Consider the following 16214-nt stretch of genomic DNA (forward strand, 5'->3'; position numbering starts at 1 on the left):
ACACCCACCCACACCCCAGGTCGGATTGGGCTGAAAATGTGCATGGCGGTGGGTTATGATCCGGCGACGGTCATGAGCAGGTGGTAAAGTCCGGGAACCACCTGGAAAGTCCTGGAAACAACCTCATGCCGGGTCTGATTTTCAAGACCCGGCCCCGCACGGACAATACCGGCTCCGCCCCCGCAACCCTGCACATATGACCAATCAGTACCGTAATCCACCCCGCCCCGCTGACATGAGACCCGCGCGGCCGCCCCGATCCGGAACCGCATATATATAAGCATTCTCGGCTGGCAAGTAAACATATAGTGATTTTTATCTTTCCTCTGCCCTTTCATTCTTTTATGTTGGAATTGTATTTAGTCAGTCGAACGCAAGAATGCACAAAAATGTATATTGATAAAGAGCCCACGTCTGACTCATTAACTACCAGGGAGGACAACAGTCTGCAGGACGCCAGCCCTCGAGGACCATTGTTGATGACCCCTCATGTAGACTGAACTGTAACAAAACATCACGGCTTTAAAGTCCCCAAAAAGATAGAAAGAAAAAAAAAAACATTACGCCTATCGAGATGTCAGGGAATAAGATATTTAGCACGGCTGTCATTTCCTTAACTCTCCCGAAGGAAGATTTATCATGGAAAATTAGATTCAAATTGAATCTAATATTACTCTGTCACCCTAACTGACACCCTAACTGACCCAAATGCATAATGAGATTTTTGGTGCTTTAGCTGTATGACCGCACTAACAAAACATAATGACCAAATGATCGCCACCATTATTCAACACATCCGACCTTGCAATTTGGTTCAGTGTTCCCTTTTGCATTTAGTTGTAATATTTAAGTGCTCTGTTCAGTGGGACACTTAAAAAGATGCTCCCCATCGTTTAATATTGCTAACTAGTTAACACTCCTAATAAAACTGTAGACTACGTTATGGTTGATCATCGATCTGTCTTGTATTGCAGCATGGCACTATGCTTGCAAACTACATCCCATGACGGCACTAGTGCATTACGCTATAACTTCGCATTTAATACTTAGAATTTCGAGTCTAGTCGTTTCGAGAGCGCTGTATTTCAAAATAACACTATCTCATTAATTTTCCACTCCTATTTTACACAGATTTTACCGTTCGCTATACCTTCATTTTCATCTGTTGTTTTTGAACTTGCACATGCGTACGCCTGGAACTGCAGTATCTAAAACTACCAGGGGCTCTCTGGCTCTTGAAGGCTTGCTGAGTGAACAGTGCCCTCCGCTGGACAAATGTTTGTGCTGTCTGAATCTGCTCACTGCCACACATGTTTAATTTAGATCATATGTCTTTAGATAATTAGTCTTTATTTGGCACTTTTGGCAATAATGGTATGTGTAAAAGGCCTACAGTATATCGGCTAATCTAATCAATGTATCTGTGGGACCCTATACCGTAGAAGGCACCACAACCTGAGGTGTTTTTTCTTGAGTGAGAGTACACTTATGCACTATAGTTTCAAAATGCACCTTTGAAAACTCAGTTTCAGTTCAAGTCATCATGCCTACTACACCATGCACACTGTGTGTGTGTGTGTGTGTGTGTGTGTGTGTGTGTGTGTGTGTGTGTGTCTGTGTGTCTGTGTGTGTGTGTGTGTGTGTGTGTGTGTGTGTGTGTGTGTGTGTGTGTGTGTGTGTGTCCACATGACTTATCACTTTGCATTATGACTGAGGAGTTCAATATTCCTTTCAGCAGACCACAGCACCTCTTGCCCGAAGCTCTTTCACTGCTATTTTGCAAACTTCAAACCCCAGTGCCTTTCTTCAGGAATGGCTTCCCTCCGGCCACCCGGCCATACAGCCCACATTTCTGAAGAGCTGCACTGACTGTTGTCCTTCTGGCAAAGTCTCCCATGATCACAGCCAAGGAACTCTGTAGTTCTGTAGACCAGCTCTAGAAGGAGTCATGACAGATGATCCATGATGTTTCTTCTCTCTCTCCATTTCCTAATGATGGACTCTGCTGTGCTCTTGTTAAATCCTGACACTGTAGACATGTGTCATCTCACGATTCTCTCTAGATTCTCTGAATTCTACGGCCAGTTCCTGGACTTCAGTTTTCTCCTATTGATGCCAATGGAACTTACATTTTCCCTATGATCACCTATGATCTGCACTGTCATCTGTGGGACCTTACATTGACATAATGTGTGTTTCTTTCCAAGTCATATCCAATCAATTAATTGGCAACAGGTGGACTCCAATCAAGCTGTGTAGACATGCCAATGACATTCAAAACGATGTACCGTAAATTCCGGACTATAAGCCGCACCGGTGTATAAGCCGCACCTGCAAAGTTGACTATTTTTTTCTTATATAAGCCGCACCGGACTATAAGCCGCGGGTGTTTTAATGGTATTTTTTTTTTATTTTTTTTTATTGTGTTTTAATGTTTAATTACCATATGTAAGGGTTCATGCACAGAGGGGATTGTCGGGAAAGAGATGGCTGTTTGAGGAAGCTCCCATTTATTAACATTTCAACAAAACAACATAACACAACACCACCTGTGTTGTTTTTTTACAGTGCACACAGTGTCATACAGTGTCATACAGTGTGGTGAAAAGAGGGCAAGAGAGGAAATTAAAACTTATTATAGTTATATAGGATTTATAGTTAGAAAGAGTGCTAAAAAAGAGAGTTTTTTTTTTTTTTTTTTTTTTGAAAAAATCCATAGATAAGCCGCACCGTTATATAAGCCGCAGGGGCCAAAAAAGCCCAAAAAATGGGAAAAAAGGTGCGGCTTATAGTCCGGAATTTACGGTAGTGTATCTACATCATATATATCATTTAGAGTGAAGCTACTGTACAAACTGCTGAACTCTATTACTGGCTGAAAATATTTCAGCTTTTCAGTTTTAATTAATCTGTAAAAATGTGTATGTTTCATATTATGGGCTAATCGTGTATAGAGTGCCACAAAACACTAATTCAATCAATTTTTCCAGCTCTGTTCCTTTAAAATCGTAAGCCACTCATTTGAAACCCCCGATGGCTCTGAAGCCCCCAATAGAATGACTCATTTAAAGAGCTCTGAAACCGGCAATAGCCTCAGTTGTGTGTTCAAAGGTAATACAATCTTTTAACATGCTCCACTTTGGAAAAGACGCTGAAAAATATGACTCCGTATTGGGAATTGAAAATTCATCGCCTTGATCAAGTTTGAGATGCGTTTCCACCGCACTCTTCTGCTTCCTTTTAGAAGTGAGCGTAACTTATGGCTCCATTTCATTGGTCTTGTTCTTCTCATGCTGTGCGGTCACAAAACAGGTGCACATTTGCGAAAGAAATGCGTGTGATGTGGCGTCTTTTTGCTCCCCTGGACTCTTAGAACCGGCCCACCTCCCTCTTTGGGATTTCCTTCCCCACCGCAGCACTATTTCCTGTTGTTGAATTCCTTTCCCCCACACAGCAACCAGAGCAAGTGGAGCCTTACGTTGCCAGGTCCTCGTGCCTGTTCAGGAACGTTCAGCTCAGCTGCTCAGGTCCTCCTGCCTGTTCAGGAATGTTCAGCTCAGCTGCTCAGGTCCTCCTGCCTGTTCAGGAACGTTCAGCTCAGCTGCTCAGGTCCTCCTGCCTGTTCAGGAACGTTCAGCTCAGCTGCTCAGTCCCTCCAGGAATTTACACCAGTTTTCTTCCTCCAGAAATCAAGAGACCCGAGCAAATGTTGCAATATCTTGCAATTTTGACCAATCCCCATGCTTCTCTTTTGACACATAATTCTCTCCATCCAAACTTTTCACTCATCTTGGCAACACTGCTGCAATAAATAGTCCGATCAAAGCCTTTATCAACAAGGAGGTCACTGCAAATTTGACGCACACTTTCATCAGTGCTTGGATTTATTCGTCAAACAGAAAACATTGCAAAAATCACCTTGATGTGTCCCCTGTAAAAAAGAATAATGTTTTTGCATCAGCAATACTAAGAGAAAGTATAACCTGCTAGAGAGACTATAACCTTCTAGAGAGACTAGAGATGAATCTCCAGCAGAAGGCTCAATAATGAGTCTCTACTGACTAAAGCACCTGGACGTCTGCCAGATCTCATGGACGGGCAGACTGAGTCCTGTAGATGGAGTCTAATAGAAGATTTAATGCTCGAGCCTAACTGCCTTCCTCCCCCTTCCCCCCCTCCAGATTTATATTGTTGTTTTGTTTAGTATTGTTTTATGAAGGCGTGTGTGGGCAGTCCATCAGCCTTTACTATGGTCTATTTGCCTTGACAGTTGAAAAGTCGAGGGGGAGTGACACAGAGAGAGAAAGCTGTAGTGGGATTGAATCCTTCAACGTAACAGTACCGTCCGTTCCCTCTAAACACAAACGACCTACCTACCGTTTGACTGTCCAGTAGCAGTGTCATTATTGTAACAAGACAGTTGTAACACAGTGAAGCCATGAATACATATTACGCCATATTCTTCGTAACCACGTTCCTTTATGGTAATGATGCCGTAGATGGGACCTCATTTGGCATTAGAGGGCATGATACTCATATAATGAAGGGCGGAGCTGTGTGTGTGTGTGTGTGTGTGTGTGTGTGTGTGTGTGTGTGTGTGTGTGTGTGTGTGTGTGTGTGTGTGTGTGTGTGTGTGTGTGTGTGTGTGTGTGTGTGTGTGTGTGTGTGGAGGGGGGGGGGTGTGCAGCGTAGAGTATCTGAAACATTAACTGACCGGCGTGGATGTGATGAACATTAACAGTTCTGCATGTGACTGGTCTGGACGCAGGGGGAAGGCACTCTAGTTTCCATTTTCCAAACCCATTTATAAAGGAAATGGTGTGTCAACAGCTGACTCCCTGTTCTGTCACCGACTATTCAAGAATTCCCCTCGACTCTGTTTCCTCTTCACTTCCAAAAATGCAAAATGGAAATGCGTGTTTGTTACCATCTCGCCTAAACAGTGGGGATCTAGACAGTCTAATTACATGTAGTATGAATTGTGAGTTTGGAGCTGAAAGCTGTTATTATTGCTTCTAGTTTCAAGTTATTCCGAATATCAGTGAATATTTGGTAGGAAAATGCGGACTGTGATCTCAGCCCTAATCGACTGTTTTCATGCACCGCGGTGTGTTTCACAGGATGCTTCCTGATGTGCTCTGCTGAAGATAATTGCTACTTGGCTGATAACCTGTGGTCACAGTTGAGGAAATGTCTTCCAGATTCAGAGACGCTCATTTCCTTTTGTCTTCATGTCCAAGATAAAGAAAGATGGGAGACGTTCGGTCAGAATACCAACGCCTTTCTTTGTGGAAGTACACATTGAACGTTAGAGAACGTTTTGGTCAAATGTACACTATAAAATAATGAAGGATTAGTGTGCTTCAGAGAGCAATTTCAGAGTGTTTGTGAAAGTGAGTCAAAACAGTCATTATGGTTATATTGGATAATATACTGTTCTCCCCCAGAAAGTATAATAAAAGAAATGATAACGGTAAATCGGTCATGGCTAACATACTGCTTTTCAAGAAGTTACTTTCCAGCCATATCCCAGGGTGTACTGACTGAAAGTATAACAAAACTAATTAGTTATAAAGGTACTGGCTAGTATGCAAGAAGTCCATGTCCCAGGGTGGACTGCTGGTCTGAATAGTAATTATTCATAACCAAACCTGAAACACTTAATCTCAGCCGTCTCCAAATGACGTCAAGAAGACGAATGCATTATTTAGAGGGAAATGACTTGTGCTCCTGTGTTTTGATGGAAACCTCTGAGAACTGTCTCTGACAGGGTTGACCAATTAGTGCCAGACTAAATAGTAACAGAATGAGGGTTTGCCTAAGTGAAAGGAGCGGCCAGGCTACGTAGCTAACGTACGCTCCTGCATGGCTTGCCGGCAGTGTTTGAACTAGGGATGCAGCGGTATGAGTTTTTGACGGTATGATAACCTTGGACAAAAATACCACGGTATTGCGGTATTGCGGAGTATGCGGACCATTTGTGTTTTTACAATTGCTGAAATATACCCATACAGCCGATGTCGTCTTTTTAGATGGGGGAAAGTTCAGGGGGTTCCTTGCGTTCTCCTGCTTCTGCCATTATCACACACACGGTTGTAAATAGATTCAGGGACAGCTCCTCTCTACTGTGCTCTAGTCTAGGTAGGCATGCAGCCAGGGGGAGGGGGTAACCTGCACTCTACAAGCGACCTGGGCACTTTGTTTTGGGGAAACAGCTGATACTGTAGGGCAGGTACGACGGCAAATCTTAGTGGTTTTTGATACCGTGACGTTTTCAAACCGCGGTATAGCTTCAAACGGTATACCGCTGCAACCCTAGTTTGAACTATAATTGAGTGCTTTGCAGTCGGCCGTGTTGCTGCCTTGTCTGCAGGAGTGTGTGAAGGCTCGTATGGCACAATTACAGAGGTCGTTCAGGCCTTCTGTCCTCCTGGGACGGCCAGCTGGCGCTCGCTCTGCCGTGGTCGGCAGTGTGCTGCAGTGGTGGTTACAGAGATCATCCTTCCATTTGCAGAATGTGGGTCCATGTCTCCTCGTTGGCAAATGTCAGAATCAGAATTATTTTATTCGGCCATAGTACGTTTGCACATACACGGAAATTGTCTTGGTGTAGTAGAAGGTGCACACGTTACATGAGATATAAACCGCCCAGTACAACACAAAGAAAAATACAATAACAACACAATAAATATGCAGAGGTTTAAACATTATACAAGATATGGGACTGGAAGTGTCTCTGAGCAATGGAGGAATAACGCATGAACACATTCAGATTGCTTATTATTAAATTGTAAGTTGGTGATCCACTGTCAGTGACAGCTTTGTGGCTGCAGACACTTTAATGATACAGTTTGTGTGACAGAAGATTCTTTGTTGTTCAGGACCGTGTCATCGCAGAGTGGGACCTAGCAAAGTGGATGAGGAAATGGAAAGAGGGCAAACTGTACTGACTATCCTGTGTCCCATGACTAGAACAGCACAAGAGACGGACACAATGTGTTTCTATCTGTTTCTATAGAGACACTGCATGAAATAGGCCATGCCCATCACGGGGGAAAACTCTCCATTCACTTCCATACACCAGCGTCATTTTCCTTGAATTAAACATAGCTAAAAGCTGTTGTGTGGTGGGCTGCGCAGACATAAAAAAAAAAAATCACCAAATAAAGTTTATTTGTACTCCCGAGCAAAACAAGGAAGCCATTGAGAATTGGCGAGAAGAAAAATGTGGATCTAGTTGTCAAGGAAGTACCGTAAGTTGGGAGTGTTCATCTTCCATATTATGTGATCTTTGTGTGCAACACGTGAGATAGGAGAACGCCAGGATTAGGGGGGGAGTTTTTGTTTCCCCCCGTTTTGGCCGTGGTTTCTGAATGATGGCGCAGTCCGCAGTGTCTCTCTGACTAGAACAGCTTCTATCAGACAGGAAAACACATGGAGGATGGAGGGTGGCTGCGTAACCAAGATAAAATTGGCATGCTGCATACAACTGAATCTTTGTCCCTCTGCCTGTACAGAACCTCTCCTGTTAATACTTCCATTTCACACACAGATCAGAGACAAGAGATAGTAAATAGACGGATAGATAGACACTGTTGCACTGCCTGGGACTGCTCCATCGGATAGTACATCCTTTATGTTTCTTAACTGTCCTGTCAACAACGCTCCACCGCCCCCTATCATCAGGCCCTATCATATTTATTCGATGTAATAATATTGTGACCTTGTGAAGCGGGCGCACTGCTGTGGAGGCTGCGGGGACGTGACTCTCTCCTAAAACCATTTCGATATGGATCTCAAAACATATTTAGCAGTTCAATACAGGAAAGATGTCTTTGAGCAGGGCAACAATTCAATATGACGGCATTCATTTTTGATTTAGTGCAATTTGATCCGGTGCCATGAAGAGCAAAGCAGAGTTTGGGTTGCCCTTATTTTAGGACATTATCCAGCTGAGAAACAGAAATGGCACATTTCACTGAGAGACATAACTTTTTACTTTAGATATTTATTTCGCTCTTGACAACAGAAATGAGCTTCAACGTTCCCGGCGTTTTACATTCTTTCAGCAATGGAAAACTTTTACCTAATGTTACAATATGAAAAATGTCCTTCCTTGCACCCTTGTCTGCACACCAAAGAAAAAGTGAAATTAATAATAGCATTAATTGCTCCTTATAATATAAAGCATTGGCCCTTATATCAAGTTCAAGTTCAAGTTTGTTAGTGTCCCAAAGGGCAATTTGAGTTGCAGCAGATAGACATACAGATAAAAACACAGACAAGAACAACACAAGTGGCATTTTAACATGTTACATACATGTAGTTAAGAATAAATATAAGGCTAAATAAAACATCAAGGACCTTGTTTGTGACACACAATGACCGATAAATGTGCAAGGTAGCATTAAAGTGCACAGCGATCAGTAATCAGTAAAGTGCAGACACGCAGCGACCGGTAAAGTGAGGTAGCAGAGTAAAGTGCACAAATGGCCAGTATCTTGGAAAGATAAATCCATAATAAAAAACAATAAAAGCAATAAAACAATAGAAACCATAAAATCAATAGAAACAATAAAACAATACAAACAGTGGCGGAGGCTGATAATAAAACAATAAAATCATAATAAAAACACTAAAACATCATTACCTTCCCTCGGCAGCGTTCAATGCTCGAATAGAGACAGGGACAAAAGAGAACTTGTGCCTATGTTTTGTGGCCCGTGGGGCACACAGTCGACGACCAGAAGGAAGGAGCCTGTACTCCGAGCTTAGAGGGTGGGCTGCGTCTGAGCGGATGGACAAAGCCTTCTTAAGTACTTGTCTGTTAAAGACAGGGTCGAGGCTGTCCAAATGGATGCCGGCTACTTTAGAGGCCACCTTCACAATTTTTCCGAGGGAATTCTTATCCTTAATACACAGGTTACCATACCAACAGGCAATGGAGAAGGAAATGACTGTCTCGATGTAGGCACTATAAAACAGTTTCATCAGAGTCTTATCGATTTGGAAGCATCCAGATGAAACTACTGTGAAAGTCGTTTGTTTTTGCCGTCAAGTTGTTCACTGAATATTCCTACATCACATTAGCGCAATCTAATCTATACATTCAATCACGAACCGAGGGCTAGTCATCGCAGTGGAGAGAGGAAGAGGAAGTGGAGGAAGAAAGACGGAAAAAAAGAGACAAGTAAAAAACAAGTCAGAGGAAATCTGTGTTGTGATTTTGTCGAATTGGGCATCCCTGGTCAAAAGACACCGCCCCCCCCTCCCCCCCCAAGGTTTTCAAGGCCCAGCTCCAGCTGTACCTTGCAGAGCTGACCGGGTCTTCCCAGTACAAACCGTCCTTGTGGAGGCATCTGCTCCACGTTGACTGTGTGCTGCAGACCAGTGAAGGGAGCTACATCAGAACACAGACCTCTGTGCTCCTAAAATCATCATCTCTTTTTACATACCAAATTTGAGTGTTGTTGGATTCACATAACTTATTGTGGCTTAGGCCTGGACGATAATTCAGAATTATTGTTTATGGTCTTTCAGTGGGATTATATTGTGATGATAGTATGGTGATTTTTGGATATCGACACACGCGATTCTGCTCTCTGAACTGATGAGAAGAAGCCATTTTTATTTAGAAACTCAGACTATCGTATCGTAGGAATATTATGTGAAAGTTTGACATCACACCAAACATTACCGTTCGCTTCAATATGACGAACATTAATTTATTTAATGTGTGTTTTTGCTTATGGAAAGCCATAACGTCATATATCGACATCGAGGGGGGGAAATCCTTTTGATCGTGGTATTGATTTCAATCATACAGTACAGTATCAGCCAGCCCTGGTGTAGGTAAAGTGACCTCCATGTTTTTCCCTTGTCTTTTTACTGCACTCCTGTGAGTCTAATGATCTGCAGAGGCAGAGTGAGGGCTGCGCTCTGCTTTGCTTGTCCTTCATGTCAGGTGCTCTGTCCTTGCGGCAATTCTCTGTCTTCCTTTTCTGACATATACATAAATATATATATATATATATATATATATATATATATATATATATACAGTATATATATATACTGTATATATACATACTGTAATATATATATATATATATATATATATACTGTATATATATATATATACAGTATATGTATATATATATATACATACTGTAATATATATATATATATATATATATATTACAGTATATATATATATATATACAGTATATATATATATATACATACTGTATATATATATATATATATATATATATATATATATATATATATATATACTGTATATATATATACAGTATATATATATACATACTGTAATATATATATATATATATTACAGTATATATATATATATATATACAGTATATATATATATATATATACAGTATATATATATATATATATATACATATATATATATATATATATATATATATATATATATATATATATATACAGTGTATATATATATATATATATATACATACTATAATATATATATATATATATTACAGTATATATATATATATATATATACAGTATATATATATATATATATATACAGTATATATATATAAATATAAGGTATATATTTCCTGTTCTCATCCAGCCGGGCGTTTAGCTGAACAGCATGCACAAGTCTTCACAGGGAGTAAGACGCAGGCTCATTTTCACACTGCAATCTGCCTCTGTCAACACTTTGTGCTGGCGCTCCCACATTGGAAAGGTCCCCTCCACATGCTGTAGACCGGCTTCATGCTGGCTTGTTTAACTTTCACTGAAATGATATGTGCATATCTTTATGTGCAAATGTACTTGTGTGTGCCCATACGCATGTTAAAAGAGTTAGCGTAGCTCCTGATGTACGCTACCACAACTCAGAGAGATTTTAATTAGTCTCTGACTGCTCTGGCATTTGTGAGCGCGTCTCATTAGCGAGGAGCCCACAGTACCCCTGTGCCTTTAATCTCTCCCTGGCGGTTGTCATCCCGCTGTGAATTGGGATCTCTGTTAATTCATCTGACACTGTGTGACCCTCATGGCCAGCACGTCGTTATTGCTTTGTGCTGGTGGTTTCTCCTACTAACAGTGAGCAGTGTCCTCGTGCCGTCAGACTATTTCCCCCGTGCTGCTGACGCTCACTGCCTGTAGGTGAACAGCACATCGCCCATATTGTGTGTGTGTGTGTGTGTGCATTGCTCATTTGTTTACAATGCGTGCTTGTGTCTGTTTGGATTTCAGGTGACCTGGGCAGAGCAGCAGGTGGTGAAACGGAGGAAAAAGAGGGACGTCTTCACAGAGCCTTCAGATCCCAAGTTCAAAGACCAGTGGTACTTGGTGAGTGTCGGCCCATCTGGACAGGAACTTTGTCGAACAAAAGCGTGCATGTGGCCAGTGTGTGCGTGACGTGTACCCGTTTTAGAGTCCGTTCAGTACCGCACACTGGCTGATCTTTCCATCCGCCAAAAGTCAATACAGGTAATTAAATGTGGGCGGTCCCAGTCCAAAGACGAGCCTGTGGATCCATGCCCTCTTTATGTGAAAGGCTTGATGCCTCCGTGTGTCTTGTTTGCAGAAAAAAGCACGAGTTCAAATGGCTTCACCTTCCAGGCCTCTGCATTAAAAATAGCGCGTGCGTGCGCGCCGCACACTGTTGCCTTTAACCGCTCAATTGCTTGGGTTTATTTTAGGCCTCGGCGCAACAACAAAGAGAGATTATAAAGAGGTGATTCACGTTGAAGTGCACTCGTCTTCAGTCGATTGATTTTCACATTTGATTTGTAGAATGTCACTGCTACACTGTGCCCATTAAAAGCCACTCTCAACCATTTCTGAGAATTGCCGTTCAGCTCCTCTCTTCCTGCGACGAGTGCGAGCCGAGGGCAGGAGGAGGTTCATTGTGATGCAGGAACAAAAGAGCCCTGCATCAGTTCTTCAAAACGCCCGTGGTGCGTCGACGGAGGTGAACTCATCCCTCGCGTCCTTGAGCTGTTAATAGTAGCTTGAAAGGGGAAGTGAGTGGATAGTAGCCTGTTGACTGGGTTGGGTATTCATAGACTTGATTGATACTATAGTACCACAATCAATAATACTTCCATGTTTTGAAGATGAAAAACAAGCACTCTCTTTTCTCCATCGCAGTAATAAATATTTAATGCATTGAATAAATTGTTTAACAACGTATTTTCAAATCAAATCAGAATCGGGTAAATAAATGATTGAGGCTTTCTGATTTGTAGAGTTATGGAGGCAAAACAACCCAGCATCCCATTCCCTACCACATACTCTAAAGTGTTCAAAGTTAAAGCTATGTATTTATTTTATAAACAGGATATGTGTGTGTGTGTGTGTGTGTGTGTGTGTGTGTGTGTGTGTGTGTGTGTGTATATATATATATATATATATATATATATATATATATATATATATATATATATACATACATACACCTTTATTTATACAGGGGGAGACTCACTGAGAGCAATGCTCTCTTTTTCAGGAGTGCCCTGTTCACATTCATACACACACTTTCATACCTGGAAGCTGACCAGTAGAACCACATTCTGATCTGCTGGCCACTGAGCAGCTCCACTGGAGCAGTTGGGGTTAAAAGGGGCTTGCTCAAGTGCACCTCAGTGGTGGTAATGAGGGAGGGTCAAGCACTATTTAAGTTGTTTAAGTTGAAAATGGTTAAATAAAGATTGAAACTTGCAACTCTGTAATCCAAATGTAGCCATTTGCTGACCAACTATTTGATCATTGGAGCCGTTAGTAGTTAGTTGTGGCCATTTAATCTACAGCATGCCGAATGCCAATGTATTCTGCCTCCAGTTATTATCTGCATTTGAATGACTGATTATGACTTACATAGTATGTCTAATTTCCATAGCTGCCAACATTGGGCTGTGAAAAAGAGGGAGATTTCTGGGGTATTGGCAAATGCACCCGTCCAGGAACGGGTCGGTCGAAACTCCATCAGTGATGTGATCCGTTGTTCTGTCTACTTATGCTGCTTCGTTGAATGTTTGTGCTACCCTATTGAAAGATGCTACCGTATCTGTAAAGAGAAGACTCGTGGGTACCCATAGAACCCATTTTCATTTCAGATATCTTGAGGTGAGAGGTCAAGGGATCCCTTTGAAAATAGTTTTTCCCCTTGCTAAAATGTTGCATAACTTCAGAGCATTAAAGCCCCCTTCCCGACAAGCTAGCATCACATGGTTGATACCAATGCATGCCTTAGGTTATCTAGTTTAATATGAAACTTCAAACTAAAGCCCCCTACAGTTATTTGACTTGTATCACTTTGAATTCGGAAGCTTAATGGGATAAATTACCAATCGGGAGCACAGCACGAGAAAGGGTTAAAAATAGGGAGACTGCTGCGAAAATCGGGGGTTTTGTCAGGTAGGATCTTCTTAGTACTGTAATACAGTTAGTAGAGGCTTATACAATTATATGCACGTACAAGTTCTTTGGTACAGTAATGGCAGCTGGCTCGCAGCCGAAAGGCCGTCGGCTGGGGGCAAGAAGTGAAGATGGCTGCCACTGTACATGTTAAATGTTTCAATAATTCTGTAACCAGGGCGGCACATGATTCCAAGCTCAAGTCAAGGTTGCCGGAATGTCCCGCTGTGCTCCGACTCCTTCCTATCCGCTTCCAACAGTAGCAGTGAATCACAGCCTCTCCCTCATTAAAACTCAACCTGGCTGGCCGGAGCAGCGTGTGGGTGTGTTGGGTGGGTGAGCGTCCATGATAAGCACATGATAATGGCCAGCATCTCTCAATTCCTATGACTATTTCATATTTTTGGTTATTTATTATTTAAATAATTATTTCAAACACAGATCTCAAGTTGTACATTTTCACTTGCCCATGGAGGGTGGTCTGCCTTCGGACCATCGGACAGGCAGCCTTTTCAGTGAGAGCAGCTCATACTGTCCATGGAACACAGTCTTCCGTCACAGTTCAGAGATTGTGACACATATCGTTTGTTTAAAGTCAACTTAAAATCTTCGTTGAGAGACAATCAAGTGTGTGACCGTCCTGACGAGCTTTGATTTATGTTCTATGTACTGTTATCCCGGTTATTTGATGTGATCTTATGACGTGTGTGTGGCACTATAGCTACAGTATTGCTGTTCCTGTTTTAATGTATTTTATGTCCTTTTCCGTTGTCACCACCACCATACCTGCCCAGGGACCACGTTTGAAAATGAGCCACGCTGGCTAAACTGGCACATTTACAGAAATGTTTTATTAATGTGCACTGTCCCGGTAACTTTAAACTGAATGAATAAAATAAACTCCAGCGTGCAGATGGACTGCTGAGATGAAAGAGATGCATTCAAATGACTGGAAGGGAAAAGGCTTAATTTGATGAGCAGTTATTCCAAATGAAATGTTTTACATACCTCTCCAGCACTTGTTATTCACTCAATACGTCGCCTCCAGATGGCCTTTCTTCAATCTGAATAAGCATTGTGGACCACAGCTCTTTTGGCTCTCATGGATTTTGGTCTTGGCTGTGTACGTGTCAATGACATTACATTGTAATGTTCTGCGACAAGGTCACAGACTGAAGGCACGAGGGCCTGAAATCCAAGGGGGAAAGGGGATGGATGGTATGTCTGATGAATTATATTGAAACTGATGGTGCATTTTACAGAAGAAGAGCTATGAAGTACATGAAACAGGCATCATGGCATTTGACCAAAAGGCAAGTTGAATGTCAAAAGCGTATCAGAATGCCTGCAGAGTGATCGCTGTGTGCCATCATCCATTTCGCTGGTGCCTTGCTGACGGAGGAGCCACGCATTGGTATTAACTGATAAGAGATGCAAGCTTGGTACAGTTGCTCTTAATAGTGAGTATAGAGGCTCTCTACCCGCCTTGTAACACTGCCTGGCCCTCATATATACCTAATATGAGGGCCAGGCAGTATTACAAGGGTGTCACTTTAGTCACAACGCACATTTCACACTACACCACACTCACATTAGGGCTGTGAATCTTCACTGGCCTCACGTACAATTCGATTACGATTCATCTGTCAACGTTTCGAATCGATTGGATTCCACGATGCATCACGATGCATCTCGATACAGCTCAAAGTATCGCAGCTCCAAGTATCACATCCTCAATTTTCTGTATTTCTGCACATGACTACTTTTTCCATCAATGAATATAAGCAGTCAGATAAATATCAACTCCCTTTTTTATTTAGAAAGTGCTTTAAAATCTGAATGTCAACATACATTTTAAACACCAACAATTCATCTGTCAACTATTTGATTCTTTCATCTGTCTTCGATTCGATGCATCTTAAAGGATTCATCTTGACACCCCTGACTCACATTGCCAGGTTTTCTTTTCTTGGCTCTTATTTCTTTTGTCTTTGTTCTCTCATGTTCTTTGTTTATATTGTTGCTGTAATTGTTAATACTGGTTTAATGTTTGAGGTCAGAGGCATAAGGCATAATAAGCCCAATAGGCTATTCTGTGATCTCCTTTTCATAACTAATGGGATATTTTTTCACTTCCATTCACTTAGCCTCCCCTGAAACTGTTTGGAGCCCCCCTGGGGAGGCGACCCCTCCCTCTTTGAAAACCTCTGTACAACAGCAAACCTTTTCATTTGCATTTGAGTGTCTCTCAGATGATTGGATTCTAACTGTAGTCACTGTTGGTTGTCTCCATCCTCAGTACAACGGGATTCTAACTGTAGTCGCTGTTGGTTGTCTCCATCCTCAGTACAACGGGATTCTAACTGTAGTTGCTGTTGGTTGTCTCCATCCTCAGTACAACGGGATTCTAACTGTAGTCACTGTTGGTTGTCTCCATCCTCAGTACAACGGGAACCACCGTGACCTGAACGCCAAAGGTGCCTGGGAGTTGGGCTACACCGGTAAAGGAGTGGTGGTGTCCATCCTGGACGACGGGATCGAAAAGTACCACCCTGACCTGCAACAGAACTACGTGAGTAGAACTCAAATATGAGATGAGATGAAACTTAGATAATGCCCGAGGAGAGAAATGGGCTCACTGCATCAGCAAAGAATAGGACATAGATCACAATAGAACAAACAGAACATCTTGAAGATTAAGGATACTACTATTTCTCATGCTAATCCAGAGCTCCTATTGGCTTGAGAGGATTATCGCTTGTTGGACAGTTTTAGAGGTTCATAGTTGT

At 42.0% G+C, this 16214-nt stretch overlaps 1 protein-coding gene across 2 annotated transcripts in view; it reads left to right on the plus strand.

Annotated features, from left to right (window-relative positions):
- The window catches only part of furina (furin (paired basic amino acid cleaving enzyme) a), a 118066-nt gene that overhangs the window by 58981 nt on the left and 42871 nt on the right, over positions 1 to 16214 (plus strand). For both annotated transcript variants that reach the window (XM_083651121.1, XM_083651122.1), the window contains exons 4-5: positions 11260 to 11355; positions 15869 to 15997. In XM_083651121.1, coding sequence (XP_083507247.1) covers positions 11260 to 11355; positions 15869 to 15997 — 225 coding nt within the window. The remainder of the gene's footprint in view (positions 1 to 11259; positions 11356 to 15868; positions 15998 to 16214) is intronic.

The sequence above is a fragment of the Poromitra crassiceps genome (assembly GCF_964638095.1).
Source record: "Poromitra crassiceps genome assembly, chromosome: 14".
Lineage (NCBI taxonomy): Eukaryota > Metazoa > Chordata > Actinopteri > Beryciformes > Melamphaidae > Poromitra > Poromitra crassiceps.